The sequence below is a fragment of the Loxodonta africana genome, chromosome 18, assembly GCF_030014295.1.
Source record: "Loxodonta africana isolate mLoxAfr1 chromosome 18, mLoxAfr1.hap2, whole genome shotgun sequence".
Classification (NCBI taxonomy): Eukaryota; Metazoa; Chordata; class Mammalia; order Proboscidea; family Elephantidae; genus Loxodonta; species Loxodonta africana.
Genome location: NC_087359.1, coordinates 24,545,314 through 24,567,397, shown reverse-complemented (window position 1 = coordinate 24,567,397; position 22,084 = coordinate 24,545,314). Strand labels below are relative to the sequence as shown.

At 44.7% G+C, this 22,084-nt stretch overlaps 2 protein-coding genes across 7 annotated transcripts in view; one reads left to right on the top strand and one right to left on the bottom strand.

The window, feature by feature from the left end:
* Positions 1 to 22,084, top strand: part of ARSG (arylsulfatase G) — a 133,475-nt gene that overhangs the window by 6,158 nt on the left and 105,233 nt on the right. The gene's annotated exons all lie outside the window — the stretch shown is intronic.
* On the bottom strand, positions 1,299 to 20,901 carry SLC16A6 (solute carrier family 16 member 6). 5 transcript variants are annotated; one of them, XM_023556958.2, is made up of 7 exons: positions 20,703 to 20,901; positions 20,300 to 20,410; positions 13,533 to 13,771; positions 10,193 to 10,336; positions 8,646 to 8,774; positions 5,266 to 6,081; positions 1,304 to 4,023 (listed from the first exon to the last, which is right to left on the bottom strand). In XM_023556958.2, exons 3-7 carry the CDS (start codon positions 13,762 to 13,764, stop codon positions 3,773 to 3,775), a joined length of 1,572 nt encoding a protein of 523 aa, XP_023412726.1. In that variant the 5' UTR covers positions 13,765 to 13,771; positions 20,300 to 20,410; positions 20,703 to 20,901; the 3' UTR covers positions 1,304 to 3,772. The 5 variants fall into 5 exon arrangements, with proteins under 5 accessions (XP_064126907.1, XP_023412726.1, XP_064126908.1 ...); XM_064270837.1 differs by lacking the exons at positions 20,300 to 20,410; positions 20,703 to 20,901 and adding an exon at positions 11,776 to 11,936 and having other exon boundaries at positions 1,299 to 4,023; positions 13,533 to 13,645; XM_064270836.1 differs by lacking the exon at positions 20,300 to 20,410 and having other exon boundaries at positions 1,305 to 4,023; positions 20,703 to 20,900.

Sequence of the window (22,084 nt, the reverse complement as noted above, 5' to 3'; positions counted from 1 at the left end):
TTATTTTGGGGGAGGAAACGGTTTACATTTGTACTGCAATATTCCGTCAGTAAGGTTAAACCAGAACCTTCTCAGCCACAGGAAGTGAAAACTAATCATTGATGAGTGTGCTATCAGCTTTGATACCTGTGATCTAAGAATTACTTCGACCACAAAAATCCTTTCATATCAGTCAGGACTGTTAGCATCACTCGACTGTTGTGATCCATCGGGTTTTAATTGGCCGATTTTGGGAAGTGGATCGCCAGGCCTTTCTTCCTAGTGTGTCTTAGTCTGGAAGCTCCAGTGAAACCTGGTCAGCATCACAGAAACAAGCAGGTTGTGTGACTACAGAGATGTGCTACTGGTGGCTCTGACCCATTCCAGCGCCACAGCTGCATAGAGCAGGTAAAGAAATGATGGCCCGTGGACCAAATCCAGCCCACTGCCTATTTTTTTTTTTTAATAGACTGCAAACTAAGAATGGTTTTGACATTTTTCAGTGATTGAAAAAAAAAATAACATTTAATTATGTGTGAAAGTTTAATGAAATTTGAATGTCAGTGTCTATAAGTAAAGTTTATCAAAATGCAGCCATGCTTTACATATTGTCTATGGCTGTTTTCATGCTACAACGGGCAGGGCAGAGTTGAGTAGTTTCGACAGAGACCATCTGGCCTGCAAAGCCTAAAATATTTACTATCTGGACCTTTACAAAGGAGCCCTGGTGGCGCAGTGGTTGAAGTGCCCGGCTGCCAACAGAAAGGTCGGCAGTTCAAACCCACCAGCTGCTCTGAGGGAGAAAGATGTGGTAGTCTGCTTCTGTTAGGATTACAGCCTTGGAAACTCTGTGGGAGTTCTACTCGGTCCTTATAGGGTCACTACGAATTGGAATTGACTCAGTGGCAGTGGGTTTAGTGTTGGTTTGGACCTTCACAAAAGAAGTTTGCCAATCCCTGGCATAAAGTCTGTGCTGTTTATTTAGAGGTTAGTATGGTTTTACGGTTCTTAGGACTATTCTGTAACTGAGTATGTTGTTAGCAGCTGTCAGGTCCACGCTGACTCATGGCACCCATGCGTGCAGAGAGCTTCTCCATAGAGTTTTCAAGGCTGTGACCTTTCGGAAGCAGATTGCCAGGCTTGTTTTCCAAGGTGCCTTTGGGCGGGTTCGAACTGCCCTTTTAACTGTTTACACCGAGTATAGATTAAAAAAAAAAAAAAACCAAACCCAGTGTCGTCAATTCCGACTCATAGTGACCCTATAGTATATTAATTTTGATTATTAATATTTTATAGTATATTTACAGTATAGATAGCCTTATCTGCGCTTACTACTTTTGATAGGCCTAGCCTGTTACTCTCTGTGGCTACTATGATACCATTTCATTCATGTATTTCTCATTAAGAAATAATTCCACAAGCACTTTTATGTGTCTCTAAAAAAAACCCAAAAACCATTGCCATCGAGTTGATTCTGACAAGTGGAAATGCCCTGTAGGGTTTCCGAGGCTGTAATCTTTCCCGAAGCAGACTGCCACATCTTTCTCCCTCTGAGCAGCTGGTGGGTTCAAACCACTGACTTTTCAGTTAACGGCTGAGTGCTTAACCACTGTGCCACCAGGGCTCCTGTGTATGTTTCTAGTAGAGCTAAAAGATTTTGCAGAGGAGAAGAGTTACGAATCATCCTTGAACTTCTTTTAACTTTTACTGGACCAAACAATGAATGTTGATAAGATTATAATTCAGTTAAAACAAAAACAAAAACCAACTTTATAGCAGAAGAAATCAGTCTCTTTAAATAAAAAAGCCATAAGTTTATTGCGAATCTACAAGTACCAGAAAGTCACTAACACAGAACAAATCAGCTATCCTGTTTTTTGTTTTCTTCCCAACATGTAAAACCTGGATTACTGGCATACTGAAATTGGCATACGTTTTGGTTTTTTCCATGCAGTTAACAGAATGAACATAGAGCAGATCCCTCAAAAATCAGTTATAAATATTAAATTGTATTTGAACATTCATAGTAAAAAAAACATGTTGTAAAGTGCTGAAGTCATGTAAGTCTGCAGAACTGCCACGAGCTCAAAGTCCTTCTCAAGCAGTGACAGAAGAATTGCTACATCCACCGTGCTTTAGGTGTGCCTGTGTGTTCCTGACACTTTGTCATCTCCCCCCTCGCCCCCCAGAGTCTTACAGATTGTCCTATTTCTATGGCTGATAAAATGCTGTACAAAATGTAGCGGGTGGTGATGAACTATGTCACTTTCATTTCAGTGCAGAGAAATACCTGTAACCAAACTAGGCTGTTATTTTTTTCCCCCTGAGTTGTCACAAAGTAACAGTGAAGATGAATAAAGACAGGCAGCGAGCACTAACCACAACTGTAGGGTGAGAGGAGAAATCAGCAAGTAGCCCACCTGTTCTCCTTAAATTTGCCCTCTTTACAAAAAAATGTTAAAACGAGAAAGACTATACATGTAGTGTAACTCCAAAAAAACCCAACGACCAATACCTATGGCAGCTTAGTACAGTCACGTGACGTCTGCTGTAAGATGGAATCGGAACTTCTAGCGCACGATGGTAAAATAAATGTCTCTGCTACCCCACGTGAAATATAGAAATGCTTTAACAGTTTGATGTTTTTAAAGAACACTTGAGGATCTCCTTTGATCAGAATTGTTGAAACATTTCTCATTTTTTTAAAATCGGAAATGCTTCAACAATTCAATGAAATACGGTTCTGATCAAAGAAGATCCTCAAGTGTTCTCAGGTGATGAAATAAAATTACTTTAAAAAGCTAAGGCGACTTGCTATTCATTCTTGCCCCCTTTAAATAGCACACGTTGCCTTTAATCAAATAGAAGAATCATTCGAACTTGGCCCTTTTATGAGAGTAACTTTACAAGAGTAGAAGTATTCTTTGAGGCATTTAAAGGATTGCAGAAAGGAGGTAAAAATGCTGATTATGTCTCAGATTTTACATCTTTTGATTACTCATCCTAGAATAACTTAATAATAAATAGTGGTTTAAATTAAAGGTACTATAATCACATATTGCTGAATAATTAAAGCAACAGGAAACACATTTTTGAACGCCACTCTGTGTATTCTGTATTGAAATACTTGTGGTAATGACTGGCCATAAAAAAAGTGGTCATCTTCACATTTATGAAGTTCAAGTTCTACAGATTTCTTGAATTTCTGTTCATTAGGCAAACGTTTGGTCTTAAACCGTGTTTCATGTCCATGAAGTATTTGGAAAACGAAGAGGCCATAATTTTCAAATGGCAACTTCAGTGTTTGCCAAGGGATATTTAAAAATGTATATTTTTGAAAATTAGCCATTAAAAAAAATGATCTTACGATTGTTTTGGAACGGCCAATTTCATTTCGGTGACCTGGGCTAGACGGCATTTTATAAGATAGTAGTTGATCACCTGTGAGAATTCTTAAACCACTTTACCAATTCATATCACTATTTTAAAACCAGAACGTGAACCAAAGAGTCCTTCTGTGTGTATTTTTGTACTGCTACTGAATAGAGCCAGATTTATACATGGAAGAGTGTTTGGTTGTTTTTGTTTTGGCTTTGAAAAATAAGCAAAAAGGCAAACTTAAAAAGGAAAAAAGGATGTTGATAGTGCTGTTCACATAGACTTTCCCTTGAAAATGTATTTTGATAGTGGAGTAGAGTGGTTAGCTCCTCTCCTTCCCTGCTCCCTCCCACGCCACCCTCCACTCCCCACCCTTCACCAGCCAACATGGCAGCTGATGTTACAGGAAAGCAAGTCATACAGGCTCTGTTTGCATATGAACTCGATGCTCATTTTTTCCAAGATCCATTTCAAGGAAGTCTTCAGGGATGTCCTGTAAAGCTTTTCTGTGATGAATCTCTGCCTTTGTTTCCTCTGAATGCCGCCGCTGGCACAGTCCCTTTTTACAGGGTCTCACAAGTGCGAGGCACATGGCTGCCATGGTCATCCCTGCAGCACAGGAGTAGAAGGCTCTGCTGTATATTTTGCTTTGGTCCACCAGCAGACCTGGGAGGAAGTAGGAGCATTTGTTAACAACTGACCTACTGAACACAAACCCCTTCTTACCCAGCCTCCCATCATTCACAAACTTCTCAGTTTCTTTGCCTTCTTTGTTTTATTTTCTTTTTCTAAAGAAAAAAAAAGGTGTTGATGGTAAGAATCTTTTCTAGCCTGGTGAGAAAAAAAATAAATTACGCAAGTATACAAAATACTCAGCACCTCAGAAAATTAAGTTGCTAACATGTCATAGTAGAGAAGCTAGCACACAGGGCAGTGAGATGCATGCTTTTTTAAAAATGTAATGTTCTGAAGTAAGGAAAAAGCTATTTATTTTCATTTGTGCTCACTCCAGGTATCTTTTAACATGGAGTTAAGACTTCTAATCACAATAACTTTAAGGACCTATTTCAGATCTAGGATCTGAATCCTACTTACGTCCCTCCTACAAGGAAATAGTCTATAGTAATCAATTACGTATGTGCTGAGGGCTGCTATGTGCTCAGTTCCCTAACACCTTCCTTAAGAAGGGCAGCTGACTTACAGAAGCCCCATACTTCTGTTATTCCATGGTCATGGGTTCTAAGGTTATAAATCCATGGGTTCCCCTCTAACATTAGGCAAGGCAAGATGGTAGAAAGAGCGTGGGGCAGCTTAGACTGAAGACATGGGTTTTAATCCTGACTTGGTCACTAATTTATCCTACGACCTTTGGCTTAAATCTTTGGCTTCAGTTTCCTCATATTTAAACCAAGAGGGTTGGCTCATGTAATCTCTAATTTCTGTTGTTGTGTTAGCTGCCATCAAGTCAGCCACCAAATTGTGGTGACCCAATGCACGATGGAATGAAACGTTGCCCAGTCCTGCACTATCCCCGTGATGGTTTAGAGATCAGATTATTGTATTCCATAGGGTTTTTATCAACTGATTTTCACAAGGAGACCATGAGGCCTCTCTTCCTAGTCTATCTTAGTTTAGAAACTCTGCTGAAACCTTTCAGTATCACAGGCACACAGAAGCTTTAAGACAGATGGGCGGTGGCTATGCATGAGGTCCACTGGCAGGAATCAAACCCAGGCCTCCCTCCTGGAAGGTGAGGATTCTACCACTGAACCACCGATGCCTTTCTCCCTACCAGTTCTAAAAATTCATATATAAATCAGTAGATTTGTTATTAGGCTGGGACAGGACGCTAGCACAACCAGTAACGGGAGAGTAGACAAGGGTTTGTATTTCATGGATTTAAATTACCTGCAAGGGGTGGTCCAGCCAGTCCTGATATGCTCTGAATGAAGACATAGACTCCAGCTGCAGAAGACATCCTCTCAATACCCACTACATCCTCTTCAGCCAGCAGTGGAATGTGGGTACCTCCTACTGTTCCCACCATAAAACCAAAAAATATGCTACAGGACATAAGTCCCCAGAATTCAGTAGCAAAAGTAAAGGCGAACAGAGACACAGTCAATAAGATGACACAGATGAGCTCAATGTAGATCTTCCGAATGGGCTCTTTGTTGAGGACCAAGCCAGCTCCGATTCTTCCAAAAACTTCAGCAATTGCCATTGCTGATAATAAGAAAGCAGAGCGATCCTGATCGATGCCCAGACTGATGCCCAAAGGAATAATGTACAAGGGAGGTGCAAAGAATCCCAGTGTAGCAAACAGACCAAATAATGCATAACAAATAAAACTTTTCTCTTTCAGAATCGAGAAGTCTAATAGCGGGACTTTCTTACAGCTTTGCCTGGAGTTGGTGTTCACCAGGTTCTGTTGTATGTCAGCCTTGGGCTCCAGTTCCACGTTCATCTGACTAGGCACATTTTTAGGTGAGGTAGTTAGTTCTACTCCTGAGTCAATGGAGTCGATTGAGGTGCGTGTTTTCTCATTTTCAAGCATATATTGCACTTCTTTCCGATTTTCCTGGGTGGTGGTTTTTGGTGACCCTGGCGCTCTGATAATAATCGGTCTTAGCAGCGACCCACAGACGACAATGTTTAACTGTAGCAGGCCCACAAAGAGGAGGCTGTTTCTCCAGCCGATGCTCTCCTTCAGAGCCGTGATTGCTTGAATAGGCGGGAGCGAAGGAGAAATAAAACCTAAGGTCAGCAATGGACTGGGGATCCAGCAGATAAGTTTATTCAGCAGTGTGAATGTAGTCAACCTGTGCCATCCTAAATTCTACGTTTCTGAATCCATAAGGAGAAAATGTACGTAACGATTATTATCTACAAAACAAAAATTTACACCCCAGGGCTCAGAAAGAGTTTTGGAGGGTACATTTTGCCAAGTAGAGGCACAAGAAGCGAATTATGTTTGTGAGCCACATCAGCGTTCAGCAAACTGCAGCTCGAAGGCCAAATTCGGCCCACGGCCTGTTTTTAATAAAGTTTGATTGGAACCCAGCAACTTTTATTCACTTGCATGGTCTATGGCTGCTCTCGTGCCCTAACAGCAGAGTAGCTGTGACAGAGACCATATAATCCACAAAACCTAAAATATTTACTATCTGGTCATTTACAAAAACAGTTTGTGGATCTCTGATCTGTATCATTATACACCCAGTTATTCAATCCTTAGGAGTAATGGATTAAATTTAAAAAATGGACTAAGAATCTAAAAACTCATATGATTATCCCAGAATTAAATGATTCTCCAGTTTCTACCTGGTGGTATGTGTTTAACTACCTGAGTTCTCCCTCCTGCCATTAAGTTGGAACCTAGGCTGATGATGAGAGGCAGCCTGGAGGGTGGGCTGGACACCGACATGTGAGACTGAGGATATGGCTAAACCAAAACACAAACAAACAAAAAAATACTTGTTGCCTTCCAGTTGACTCTGACTCACAGCCACCCGTGTAGGACAGAGTAGAACTGTCCTTTAGGGTTTCCAAGGAATGGCTGGTGTATTCGAACTGTGACCTTTCGGTTAGCAGCCGAGCTCTTAAGCACTGTGCCACCAGGGCTCCAAGGATAGGGCCAGAGGGAGCATAAGCTCCATAGTTACAATGGGACAGTGTAGGCCCCACAAGATCTTAAAGTATCTTCTTCATCATCCCAGAAGATTAAGTATTCATTATAATTTCATGGTACTATCTTCTGACTCTCTGAGCGCTAACAGTCCAGTATGACAGAATAACTCGATTGACCAGACTATAGGTTTAGCAGGAAAAGAGGCCCCATCCCTTGGCTGAGGCACAAGTTACTTTTGTAGCCTGTTTTGCTCACAGCTCTTGTTCCCCGCATTACAATGGAAAACATAGACTTGCAAGATATCTGCTAATAGGTGACTCCCACCCTATGTCTAATGTAAGGTTATTTGCCCTTGGTTTTCTTGGGTATTGCAAAGTGCCTCATACTCATCTGGCAATAATCAGTTTACTTTTTCTTTCTCTGCTCAACACTTCTTGAGTGCCTACTGGGTGCCAGGTCCTGTGCCAAGTGCCAGGGGAACAAAGCTGGTCAAGACCAGTCTCTCCCTTGAGGGCACTCACAGTCCACCTAGTCTCTCTCCCCTCAACATTTTCTTTTGAAAAATTTCAAACTGCCAGGAAAGCAGAAAGAATGACACCGATATGCCCACCCGTCACCAAAATTCAACAATGAACATTTTCCTCAGTCTCTGTCTGTCTATATGCCTGTCTCTCTATATACACTGTCTCTATATATTCATTGGAGCCCTGGTGGCACAATGGTTAAGAGCCACGGCTGCTAACCAAAAGGTGGGCAGTTGGAATCCACCAGTTGATCCTTGGAAACCCAATGCGGGCAGTTCTATTCTGTCTTATAGGATCACTATCAGTTGGAATCGACTCGGCGGCAAGGAGTTGGGGTTTTATGTTTATTAACACACATATTGTTCCAAACCATATAAAAAGCTGCAGACATTATGACATGTCACGCCTAAACATGTGTACACGTATCTCCTTAGGACAAGATGCAGTCCACTGGCACACTCATCAGGAAAGGGCAGGGTACAAAATGCACTGGGTCTCCAGGGTGGTCTGTCTACTCCTTGGTAGAGTGTAATTCGATGGCAACAAGTATTACATATGGGTAGACTATTATTAAAATGGTTTGATTTTCTAAAATGGGAGTTCCAAAAAAACTCAGACTGGTTGCTGTCAATTCCGACTCATAGCGACCTATAGGATAGAGTAGAATGGCCTCATAGGGTTTCCAAGGAGCAGCTGGTGGATTCGAACTGCCGACCTTTTGATTAACAGCTGAGCTCTTAACCACTACACGGTTAGGGAGGATATATCCTAGAAATGTTCTGGAAAACAGAAGGCCAAAAACCTTTCATTGTTGTTTGGTGCTGTTGAGTTGATTCCAACTCATAGCGACCCTACAGGACAGAGTAGAGCTGCCCCATAGGGCTTCCTAGGCTGTAATCTTTATGGGATTATGGCTCTTTCTTCTGCAGAGCCATTGGGTAGGTTTGAACCATCAACCTTGTCAGTTAGCAGCTGGTCGCTTAACCATTGCACCACCAGGGCTCATTAACCTTTAATGAGACATACAGTTAAAATCATCCATTAGCTGACCATTGGCAAAAGTTAGCACGGCAAGAATAACTGAGTGGCTTCCCTATTCCACATGGATATGTAGACTACTGCGGTCCATATACCTGGTGCAAAAGCAAACACAGCAAAACATTCTCCCGTAGAAGCAACTGCAGTAACCACGGAGCGCCTTCTGTCAAAGTACTGTGACAGAATGGTGACAGTTGGCAGAAAGCTAAAGCAGTATCCCAAACCTGTGAAAGCAAGTAAAAACAAGCGGTGAGAACGACACACTCATGCTAGAAGGATGCATTCCAAGGTCTGGGTTTTCTGTTTCTGCTTTTTAAAATAAGCTCTGTCAGCCATATAATTCATTCCGGAGAAAGGTGATGTAGCAGAGAAAAAACAACTTCCACTAAAGGCCTGGAGAAGCCATAACTGTTGTTTTGGGGTGCATGTTGCTGTTAGTTGCGGTTGCGTCGGCTCCATTCATAGCAACCAGAACGTTGGCGTGGTATAACAGAAGGTTGCCTAGGCCTGTGCCATCTTCATGACTGTTGGTATTGTGTCAATCCATCTCACTGAGGGTTTCCCTCATTTTTGCCAAGTGACCCTTAAGTGACCAAGGAGCCCTGGTGGCACAGTGGTAAGAGTTCAGCTTCTAACCAAAACGGTCGACAACTCAAATCCACCAGCTGCTCCTTGGAAACCCTATGGGGCAGTTCTACTCTGTCTTAAAGGGTCGCTGTGAGTTGGAATTGACTCGGCAGCAACGAGTTTGGTTTGGTTTTGGTTTAAGTTACCAAACGAGAGTAGAAAAAATGTTTTCTGGCTTTTTCTAAAATTCTGCGTTTCTTTTTCAGATTTATATAATTCACAATGAACACAACAATTATTGAATATACTTTTTGTGTAAGACTCCTACTTGGAAAGAAATAAGTCTTTTGATATTTGAGAAAATATATGAAAAATTTTAAGTGCAAATCTTAACTGTCTATGTATCTGTATCTACCATCTGTGAGTAGTGTATGGATGCCTTTTAAAGGGAAAAAGGCTTCTCAGACCCCCAAGAATAAGTTCAGCGCACTATACCCTCCCCTACAGCCTGAGATCTTCAGACCCTTGATTAGAGAAATACTGGCTAAAGAAATTCAAGGTTTTGGTTGTAAGATGATGTCTTTTGGTTATAAAATAAAGCAAAAGGGAAGTTATCATTGGTGAATTAAAAAATCAAATGAAAACTCCTGGGCACTTGAGAATAGGTTCCCATATTCCCTGGAGTCCATATAACCCAGTTCAAAAGCCATGATGTGAAACATTATTCATTTTAGAGGAAAAAAATAAAAGAGAAATACAATCCGGGGGTTGTTGCCGTTAGTTGCCGTCAAGTCGATTCTGACTCATGGTGACCCCATGTGTGTGGAGGAGAACTGGTCCATAGGATTTTCAAGGCTGTGGCCTTTTGGAAGTAGATCACCAGGCCTGTCTTCCAAGGCGCTTCTGGGTGGGTTCAAACCATCAACCTTTGGGCTAGTAGTTGAGCGCTTAAGCATTTACGCCACTCAGGAACTTCAATCTGGACAAGTGTTTAATTGCCTCCTTCTTCTTCCTTGTTCTTCAAACCCAGAAACTAAGTATCTAGAGAACTTTTGAGTTAAGGAGAAACACTTACCAGAGATGATCCCCACTGTGATGTACATATGGTAAACGGCTTGTGAAAAGGAGGCCATCACCATTCCTGTGGTGACAAGCAGCCCTCCAACCATCACCACCAGCCGGTGTCCAAAACGGTTGCTCAGGACTGTGCTGAGAGGAGCTGGATTAAAAGAACATAAAGCAATATTTTAACTCATAAAGGCTTCAGCGTTAGCGGCAATAAAATCTCTTCTTTCAAGTCTTCGACATGGAGAGACAATGTAAAATCTATCGTAAATTATATGCAATGGTTATTTAAGTCGGTTGAGGAATTATTATTTTAGTATTTGTTCAAATTGGATAAAATTCTCCAGGTTCCTTAAAGAAAAAGCCAGAGTAATTGTGTAAAACTTTTATCTATCTTTTTAGATGAAAGATTTTGACTTACCAAGCAGTGCCTGCAAAATTAAGTATGCATTTAATTTATGTTATGCTGTGGTAACAATTGTATTTACTATGAAGCAAAAACAACTGCTTGAATTGTTTTCCTTCTATACTCATTGCTTTGAGTTCTTTTTGAAAAGCTCCATTTAGGGTCACACTCTAGCTTAGCTTCATCTGAAACTTCTGAAAACGAACACGGTCACTTCTCAGTTATACCTAAAGAAGAGCTATGGCACAGATCTGTTAAGATGGCTGATGAATTATTCTCTGCTTAGCTTTTTTAGCTTAGCTCTAGACTCTATAATGCTTTGTTATTGTTAGCTGTCATTGACTAGGCCCCCGACACATGGTGGCTGACCCCATGAACGACAGAATGCTGCGGGGTCCTGCACCATCCCCACGATCAGTTCCAGATTGGACCACTGTGATCCATAGGGTTTTCACTGGCTGGTTTTCAGAAGTAGATCTCCAGGCCTTTCTTCCTAGTCCCTCTTAGTCTGGAAGCTCCACTGAATCCTGTTCAGCATCATAGCAGCATGCAAACCTCCAGGGACAGATGGGTGGTGGCTGCACATGAGGTGCACTGTCTGGGAGTCAAACCCGAGTCTCCCCCATAGAAGGCGAGAATTCTTCCACTGGACCTCCTATTATGCCCCCTATTATGCCTAGTACATTTTAATCTGGAAAAATAGTTTTCTGGTTACTTAAGCCAACATGTGGCGAACTGAGAGCTGGGGCAAACAGAGAACATGCTGGGTAGAGTTCATTCCACTGGAGTTGATTCTGACTCAGGGTGACCCATATGTGAAGCGAGAAAAAAAAAAAAAAAAAAGGATTCAATTTTGCTGGGGTTGTCCACACATACTATTACGTTTGTTAGTAGAATGCAAACTCATATTGAATATATAGCTCATAATAAAACTATTATGATTTTTAGGCAGTAGGTTGGTTTAAAGCATTAGCTACTGGAATATGACTTCTAAAACAATTAAACAGTATTAAACAGAACCTTCTTATTGACTACATTGTTATCTTTGGTTATAAAAGAGCTAAAACTTAAGCTTTTGGATTTTCTTTTTATTTAGATTACCAGATGGGAAATGCTAGTTCTAGGTTATTTAAATTCTTTCTGAGAAGGCAAACATTCCACAACTTAAAAATTAAATATTTTAATACTCAAAATGGAGGGCAGTGGTGGTTCGGTGGTAGAATTCTTGCCTTCCATGCGGGAGACCCGGGTTTGATTCCCCGCCAATGCACCTTCTGCAGAGTTCTGCCTGTCAGTGGAGGCTTGCATGTTGCTATGATGCCCAATAGGTTTCAGTGGAGCTTCTAGACTAAGACAGACAAGAAAGAAAGGCCTACTGATCTACTTACAAAAATCAGCCAATGAAAACCCTAAGGATCACAGTGGTCCGATCTGCAACCGATCACAGGGATGGCACAGGACCCCGGAGGATTTCATTCCACTGTGCTTGGCATCTCCATGATTCAAGGGCCAACTGGATGGCAGCTAACAACCACAATATTCAATTAAACTGGACATAGGAGCTATTCCATGAAGCTCATAAACCTGAAAACCAAACCCGTTGCCGTTGAGTCAATTCCAACTCATAGCGACCCTATAGGACAGAGTAGAACTGCCCCATAGAGTTTCCAAGGAGCACCTGGTGGATTTGAACTGCTGACCTTTAGGTTAGCAGCCATAGCACTTAACCACTACGCCACCAGGGTTTCCATGAGGCTCATAGGAGGCAGTAATTAGGAGAAATACAAGAAATTCCTACCTTACCCAATAGGTAAAAACCGATGGAGCTGCTTCTTTAAGGTACTATATGGCTGAAAACTAACTAGTGATGCACTGGTTAAGAGCTCAGCTGCTAATCAAAAGGTCAGCAATTCAAATCCATCAGTCAATCCTTGAAACCCCTCAGGGTAGTTCTAACTCTGTCCTATAGGATTGCTAGGAGTTGCAATCGACTTTGCAGCAATGGGTTTGGTTTTTATTTTACTTAACTTCAGAGATAATAGTTCTGTGACAGGATGTTAGGATAAAGTTAAGGGTGTTTAAGCTCAGCTGGTTAACTTTCTGAGGTAAGTTCGGCAGCCTTGTTGTTCTCTCAGAAAACTGTCAGCATGGCTGTCGACAGACAGATGAACCGACAGGTGACCTAGAACGCGTGTTCCAATTAGGCCTGTATGACATTATCCTAAAAACCCTATTTTATTTTATCCTGTTGGGTGTGGAAGTATTGCAAAATGGTTAATCAGTAAAGCCCTTTAAGGAACTCAGAGTGTCACCTCCGGGCAATATTTGTAATTTTATGTTATGTCCTGTTATATACCCCATTTTTCCTCTTCATGGTCCACATTTACATATTTCCAACCTGCTTTCCTAACCATGTTTTTATGACACCAGGGACTAGTATGCCCTATACTTTAGAAAATGATTACATCCCCACAGAACTAGGGTTGACAGCTATCCTTACAGTAATCTATAGTATCTTAAGACTATGCATACAAAACCAGAAAAGAAAAAATGAAACCTGCTGCCATCGAGTTGATTCCAACTCATAGCAACCCTACAGGACAGAGTAAACTGCCCCTTAGAATTTCCAAGGAGTGCCTGGTGGATTCAAATTGCCAGCCTTCTGGTTGGCAGCCATAGCTCTTAACCACTATGCCACCAGGGTTTCCGTACAGTAGGTGTTTATATACATGTGTTAAATTGAAGGCAGGTAAGGCTGGCAAATAAGACTTTTTCGTCAGTGCCTCTTGTTTCTTCCCACCCCTCCCCACCAAAAAACCGTATTACTTGAGGCTAGAAAGGGACTACAAGTCATATAAGGAAACACATCATAAACCTTTATGTACATAGGCAAAGTCAAAGGGGCTTAAGCTTATATTGTGTTTAAGCTGAAAGATGCACTAACCTGTAAATGTTAGGACAAACACACATATTGATACTATCCATGAGATCTTGCTATTTGATTCATCAAAACTGTCCATTAAGTCGTTAAAGAAAACACCAAACGATTTGATGATGCCATAGGTAAAGACTTCGACGAAGAAAAAAGAAACAGCTACTGCCCAGCCCCATCCTCCATCAGGCACTTGAGTATAAACATTGGCTCTGGAACAAAGCTTTGATTTCTTTTGGGTCATTCTTAATCTGAAAAAAAAAAAAAAAAATCAGCAATCGCATGAGAGCTGATGATTCTAACACACTTTAGCAAAATAACAGATATGAACTACTTACCAAATTTCTTATGTTGTTGAATATTTAAATCATGTCCCTTAACATTTACTCAAAGGAACCTTGGTGGCACAATAGTTAAGACACTCAGCGGCTAACTGCAAGGTTGGTGGTTCGAACCTACCAGCCTTCTGCAGGAGAAAGGTGTGGCAGTCTGCTTCTGTAAAGATTTACAGCCTAGGAAACCCTAGGGTTGCTATGATTGAGAATCAACTCGATGGCAGTGGGTTTTTGTTTTGTTTTTTTCTTATGAGTTGCAACCAACTTGAGGGCACACACCAACAAGATGCTTTTAGAAGCTCATGGTCTCTGCTGCAGAGGTCTCTGCTGCAGAGGCCTCTGCATTTTGAAATATGTTGATGTGTCAAGCTTGAGAGTAAATGAAAAGGTGTGAAGGACAGTAAAATAGTTCAAGATGTAGACGGAGCAGCAAGAGAATAAATAGTTTGTCATCAGTGTTCCTGACCTGGAAAGCAACTGATTTAAGATGGGAGCCAGGAGCCTGCCCTCCAGCCACTGAGGTTCCAATAACCTCCCTCCTGCCTTCATCAGCCTTTCAAAAATCACTCTCAGGATGAGGTAGCTGTGGCTGGAGGAGTGAAAACCACACTACAGTTTTAAGATTCGGAACACAAAAGAACAAAAACAAAAAACTCAGTAATACCCAGTGTTGGCTTCAGAATCATGTTTAATCCTGGGATGTGGAGGGGAGGGGAAGTGGTGGTGGCTGGCCTGCAGCTGTTGGGTCCTTAGCCTTTAGGGACATATTTCATTCCTTTATCAGGCCACTGGGGAGGCCTGGTAGCGCAACCATTAAGCACTTGGCTGTTAATCAAAAGGTTGGCGGTTCGAATCCACGCAGCAGATATGACGGAGAAAGATCTAGAAGACTATGGGGCAGTTCTGCTCTGTCACATGGGGTCACTAGGAGTCGAAATCAACTCAATGGATTCTAATTAACAAATCAGGCCATTAGTTTGAGCTTTTCCTTTTGAGGCCTTTTAAGAGCTTCTGAACTGGCTGTGTGTTTAGCACGGTGAATCTTTTTGAAATGCTGCACTGTCATGACATTTTTCTGCTCAGGTTTTTTTCAATGCCTTCCCTCTTGCTGAAGGATAGACTCTACTAATTAGTGGGACTTTCGATGTCCTTCATAATTGGATCCCAACCTATCTTTGTAGCCCTATTTCTCCTTGGCCTCAGACCTGACTCGCCCACCTCACCCTCTAGTTTCTAACAAGCGTGCTTTGGCCTGCCCTTTCCCCACCTGGTGGCCTGCTCTATAGCTGGCATGTTATTGTTGTTCTGGGGAAAGGAATGGTTAGCCCATTGGCTTGAACCCATCAGCCACTCCACAAGAGAAAGATGTGGCGATCTGCTACCCTAAAGATTACAGCTTTGGGAACCTCATGGGGGCAGTTCTACTCTGTCTTATAAAGTCGCTATGAGTTGGAATCGACTCGACAGCAACAGGTTTAGGGGTAATCTTTATGCGAGATCACCAGGTCTTTCTCCCGCAGAGCTGTTGGGTGGCTGTGAACTGACAATCTTCCACTTAGTTCCGAGCACTTAACCATTGCACCACCAGGGCTCCTTAGCTCCATCAAATCCTCCCTCCATAATGCTGCCTCCAACCAACTCAACCTAAGGCGCTCTCTCCTTCATGGGGCAGGTATCATTTAAAGATGGGGTATCATCTACTTTTACGCATACCTCTTATTTCCTTAATTAAATTGTATGCTCCTGGAAAACAAAGTCTGGGGCCTACATCTCTGTATTCCCTATAGTACCCTGCACACAGCTTTTAATGATACATTCAACAAAGTACCTATTAGGTGCCAGCCCTATGGCAGGACTGGGGATATTACAGTGAAAAGACAGTTGGTCTCTGCCTCCTGGACTTGAATATTTGCTGATGATAAATAATAAAGCACCTCAGGACTGAACCTATCATATTTAAGATGATTCAGCCCCAGCCTTCTAGGGTTCAGCACATTCCTGACAAGTAGTCAGGATGAAGTGTGTTAAGTACAAGACCATATGGGCATGACTGTTCTATCCCAGAGGGTGCCCATAGGGTCCTCAAGTTTTAATGGAGAGCTCAGGACCCACTTGAATAAAAATATATTGGGGTAAAATTGATAAGGGTCTCAAAGAGATAAGCTGACTCTCTCTCTAGCCTAAAATCACTGCAGGATCAAGACACAGAATCTTTTTGTTGGACTGCATTTAGATCAGTAGTACTGGATTGCTATTTTTTATGTCAGGCTGATTTTTCACCTTGCTTCTGTTCTGAACAGTTGTTTGCACTTGCACAGTGGCCGGTTAGGATCAAACCATAGCCACAGAATGGAGTTAGAATTACAGAATGTTAAAGCCGAAAGGGAATGTCTGCTCTAACGTCTTGTTCAATTCCTGTTTGTAAAACGAGGCTACCGAGCCCCAGAGAAGAGAAGTGACTTGTCCAAAATGGTCCAGAATTAGATTTTTTGCCTCCCAGGTACTGTTGTATCAGCCTGCAGGTCAGTATTTTAAAGGGCCGAGAGGGAAGTGTTTTATATGGAGATGAGATGGTGAGAAAACAATTTTAAAATATAAAACCATCTTGATCTCTAGGTATAAAGAGGTCTGTGAACTGTTTTGCCTCTCAACTGTGTGACCTTGGCAAAGTGACTTTACCTCCCTGGGCCTGAGTTCCTCACTAGTCAACGAAGGAGGCTGGATAAGATAATCTTTAAAGTTCCATCCAACTTTGTGGACACTTTCGTTTGTAGCACCGAGTTCTGTTAGCCAGGAGTTCCTGGGTGGTACAAATGGTTAACGTGATAGCCTGCTAACCAAAGGATTGGAGGGTCAAGTCCACCTAGAGGTGCTTCAGAAAAAAGGCCTGCTGATCTACTTCCAAAAACCCAGCCACTGAAAAGCCTGTGGAGCACAGTTCCGCTCTGACACACACAGGGTCGCCATGAATTGGAATTGACTCAATGGCAACTGGTTATTGGTTCTATTAATTGGTTGATTCCTACGGCCAAACTTGATGGCCCAAGCAACCTGAGCTACCAAGAACGTGCAAATGCTGTATAATTCTTGCAAATGTGGGTGTAAAGGAGCTGGACACTCGTTAGATACGATCCCTGATAGGCCCATGAGAAGATGGCAGACTTCTGACAGCTCGACTTCTGTTAGCTCCACTTTCTGGGCCCCTTTTGAGTGACTGATTCCTTTAACTTTTTTTTTAAACTTTGTTTTACATCTGCATTACTCAACGGGAGATCGATCCAAATATAACTTTTCACCCACACTCTCTGGTTTTTGGAGGGCAGAAGCTGTCTTACTACTGGGATCATCATAAAGGAAAGCTGATGCTCCAGGTTTATGCCTTCATCACCCTAAAGCATCCTATATCCTATTATGTTTAGCTTTGGAAACAAGAAATACTTTCTATAAGAAATATAAAATATTACAGATGTATATTATCTGATAAATACAGAATAACAGAATAAACTGGTTCTTAAAACTTACTAGACAATAACTTCTGCCTTTCAAATACATGACCCTATAGGGCAGGCACCAGCTCTTTCCAGACCCAGTGCCTGGCATAGCGTTCAGTATATAATATGGGCTCGATAAACATTTACTAAGCAGAGTGGGGGAAACCCTGGTAGCACAGTGGTTAAGTGCTACAGCTGCTAACCAAAAGGTCGGCAGTTCCAATCCGCCAGGCGCTCCTTGGAAACTCTATGGGGCAGTTCTACTCTGTCCTATAGGGTTGCTATGAGCCGGAATCGACTCAACGGCAGTGGATTTGGTTTTTTTTTTTTTTTTTTGGTTTAAGCAGAGTAGGAGTCTTGGGATACTCCTGAAGCAACACACAGCCCTACCCTGTAAAACCAGTCACAAAACAAGGAAGTCCCTGGTTGCAGAATAAATCCTTTCCTGGCTCCTGTTCTTTCTGCCATTCATTCAGAAGGCCAATTGGCTTAAACCCATCTGCCTCTGCAAACAAAGCAAGTAATTTTGAATTTTGAACTCAGTTGCTTGGAACCAAAAAACCAAACCCAGTGCCATCGAGTCGATTCCGACTCATAGCGACCCTATAGGACAGAGTAGAACCGCCCCACAGAGTTTCTAAGGAGCGCCTGGTGGATTTGAACTGCCGATCCTTCGGTTAGCAGACGTAGCACTTAGCCACTACACTACCAGGGTTTCCTGTAGGACAGAGTGGAACTATCCCTTGGGATTTCCAAGGAGTGCCTGGTGGATTAGAATTGCCGTTAGCAGCCGTAGCTCTTAACCACTGCGCCACCAAGGCTCCAGCTGCTTGGAAGCCTCTAGGAATTCCAGAACATGGAAGTTATCTGTCCCACTTCGACTTTACGGGCGCCTGGATTAATCTGATGGTAAGAAGTATGAGTTTCCTGTGTGGGGATCTAACTGGTGGGGCAAGTTGAATGACCCTGTGTCTTGGGCGAATGGCTTCACCCTTCATTTTCAGTGTCCTCTACTGGTAACTGAGGGGGTAGAACTAGACTCTGAAGATCTCTGATCTCCTCCCTAAGAATTTACAATCCTTCGACACTGACTTGTTCTACTTGCCTCTCATCCTTTTCAACTCGCTCAAGTCTTTAGAAGGCAAGGTCCAAGACTTTGTTTTCATGAGACCCCCAGGCAATATTTGTTGAATGTGTTTTACTACTAACTGGCTTGAAAGCACTTAATCCCTCAGTTTCATCCTCTGTAAAACAAGGGAATTAGATAAAGCTGTCTCTCAGGTCTTCCAGCTCTAAAATCCACAATTCTGAACGAGGGTTCCTAGCAGCTATCTTCCCTTCGGCCCAATGTTCTTCAGAGAGAAGCTGAATGACAATACGTTGGGCAAACTGTATTACTTTCTATTACCATTTGATTGCTTAAACCATCACCTTAGATAAATGTATTTTGTCAAGGCTTAGAAATCTGCTCTACCTCAGAGTTTCAATGTGATGAGATTTGTTGAGAAAAGATTTGAACTGAAAGCATAACGGAGCCCTGGTGGCACAATGGTTTAGCACTTGGCTACTAGCCTAAAGGTTGGTAGTGTGAACCCACCAGCCGTGCAGGAGAAAGATGTGGCAGTCTGCTTCCATAAAGGTTACAGACTTGGAAACCCTATGGGGTAGTTCTGCTCTGTCCTACAGGGTTCCTGTGAATTGTTATAGGTTGGATAGCAATGGGTTTGGTTTTTTGGTTTTGAAGGCATGAAAAATGCAAAATATCAGATTATTATAGACCAAAGAGATATGTTAGTCCAGAAACAGCTCAGAACAAAATTCAAAATGCAAGCTTTGGATAGAAAGGGCAAAGGCTAAGGGGGCCCGGGGTGGGGGGGGGGAGACAGAGCCTCCGCAAAAGTACTGTGAATCTCAGTTCTTCTTAAAGGCGGAGCCTGGAGAACAGCTTCGGACAAGTTGTTTCCGGCCCAGGTCATCAAAGCCAGGCGGTATTTGGGTGAAGTTCATTTGAATTCTCTATTTTTTTAAAAAAAAAAATCCCTAACCTGCCCTGAACTGCAGCCAGAGCAGCTTTGAATCATTTGATACCACCGATTCGCCCATTTTACAAGACCATGACGTTGAAACCTGAACTCCTATATTTAAGGGTCCTCCTCAGGAGCTCCAGAGGAGAGCCCGTTGTGGGCACCACAGAGAGCAAGCTTAGGGTTAGTAGCACTCCTGAGGAGAGCAGGAGCTTTAACACTTGGCTGCACTGGCCCTTAAGCCTGGGGAGGATGTGTTTTTGACACAAAAAATGTTATCAAATGCTGCTTTGGACATGAGCCGATGCGTCACTTGCAGAGATTTCAGGACAAGCACTTGGCTTCTTTTTTTTTTTGCAAACGAGACACCCGTCTTATATGATTTGCAAAAACCGTAAGATTCCTGAGAAATCTCACTCCCAGGGTAGAAGCCGCCTCCTGCGAGAAAGAGCCGGCACTGGCTTCCAGGTTGACAAGTTCTGATTGGTCTAACCCAGTTAGCTCCGGGCAGCTCTTTCTAAGGCTGACGCCCCCCGTGTTGGGTGACATTTTACATGCCATCTAACAAAGTTCTATCACCTGTCTGTTGGGGGTAGTTAGAGAAAAACAACATCCCAGAAGGAAACAGCCCATTTCCTCTACAGACCCACCCTCCCTCGCTACAGAACTGCTCGCCTACACCGGCGCTTTCTTGCGGCTGGCAGCCCCGGGAACCTTGGAAGTTGCGCGGGACCAGCCGTCAGCGGCTGACAGCTCTGATGGTCAAGGTGTAGGACCTGCAGTCTGCAGGGAAATCCCGGCCTTCCCCCGGGGGGTTCATCTGGGCTGCCCCGGGGAGCATGGGGACCGAGGAGACAGGGAGCCCCACTTTCCCTCGCGCTGCCTCACAGTGGCCGCCCGCTGTGCGCGCGCGAGCCTGGGGAAGGTACCTCTGACATTTCGCTCTTGTGACGCGCCGGCAACTTCATGCGGGAAATCCTCGTAGGGGCCAAGCCCGCCGCTCGCACCTCGTCTGGCGGCCCGGAGTACCTAACCCAGGGCTGGAGGCACCCAAAAGCCTGCCCTTTATTTATGGACTTCCCGGCCCCAAACTACCAGGGCCCCAGACTGCCAACTCTCGGCTATCCACACCGGAGAGCGCGTCATCTTGGTGGCCTTGAGCATTCCCAACTGTCAGAGAATATTTTTCGGAATAACCTCTCCGAAATGTTAAGATGTTAAGTGATTTCCTCCGCTCCCCCCCAAAAAGCTCCCAACACAGATTAAAAAAAAAAAAAAACCCACACCCCACAATCAAACTTTTGAACGTGTAAAATAATAAAACCAACTCACCAAGTTAGAAGGGAAGAGAATAAACCCCAAAAGGCTCCCAATAAGGCGGAGGCTTGGCCTCCCCCTCCTTATAAGCCGCTGGGTAACATGAGAACGCGTTTAACCCCTTAGGGCGTGGGCCCAAGCCTATCACAAGTTGGTCTCGGCCGGTGAGCCCAGCGCGCAGGGTCCGCTGCGCCCCGGCCCCGGCCCCTCGCCTCGGGCACCCCCGCCACACCCTCCCCCCGCCCCCCGCCCGCCTGCGCCCGGGCCGTGCGTGCTGCTGCCCGCGCCCCGGCCCCGCGTCGCTGTCTATCTCTTATCCTATACCGGCTGTAGCCGGTCTCCGCCGGCCTCGGGGGCGCGCCGCCGCCGACCATGTGCTGCGAGCGCAGAGCGCCGCGGAGGGGGCTGGCCTGGCGCGCGCGCGCCCGCCCACGTGGACCGGGGCCGCGCCGCGCGCGCGCACGCCTGTCTGCGGCCCGGGCTGGGGGTCACAGAAGGTAACGGCATCCGCGTCCCCGGGATCCCATGGGGCTGCCTCCACCAGGGCCGCCGGGGTCCTTGGCACGGCGTCCCCCCAGAGCCCCCGGGCACCGTTGTGCGCAAGGGGCCCGACCAACCAGGCGCTGTGCTGCAATGCAAATGGGGAGCGCGGGCTTGCGGGGGAGTTCGGGTGCGCCCGCCACCCTTCCTCTGGGTACTCCAGGTTGGGCGCGCGCGCGGGTCCCCCGGGCTGCCCCGCACCCGCAGCCCCCTGGCGCGCCCACCGCCCAGCCCTGAGGATTTGGGGGTTAGAGGGCGTGCGCGCGCCGGGACTGGCCCCGCGCACTGCTCGCGGCTGCGGCGGCCCCGCGCTCGCCCTGGGCAGAACAGGTTCCTTCCAGTTTGGGTGTGAGCTGCGCGCGCGGCGCCACGGACCCTGAGTTCCTCCTCCAGTGCCCACTTCCCTCAATTTCGTCAACTCGCGCACCCTTCCGGGGGAGGGAGGCGGGTGTGTTGCAGAGGGCCCTAGGGAGCGAGCGGCCGGGCTGCTACGGGTGCCTTGTGCTCTCCCCTCACTTTGCAGCAGCAGCAGGCAGCAGCTATAGCATCCGCGTTTCGCGAGAGGGATGTGAGCCGCCGGGCTGAGTCAGCATCCCGGGCCGGGGCGCACGCGCACCCTCCCTTCCAGCCAGGAGGCCACTTCCACACAGGTGCATGGCTGCCCTACCCTCAGGCAGCTAGCTGCCTCATGCGGGACCCGGAGGTTTGGGGACTACGTGGCCCTCATCCCGAAGTCCCCTACCCCAGCGTCCCTGTGAACTAAGCAGGTGATGCACAGGAAGCCACAGTTACGACCTGTCGTGGGCACAAAGCAGTGTTAGATCCCAGGCATTTCAGAGCCCGCGAGGGCGTAGGCT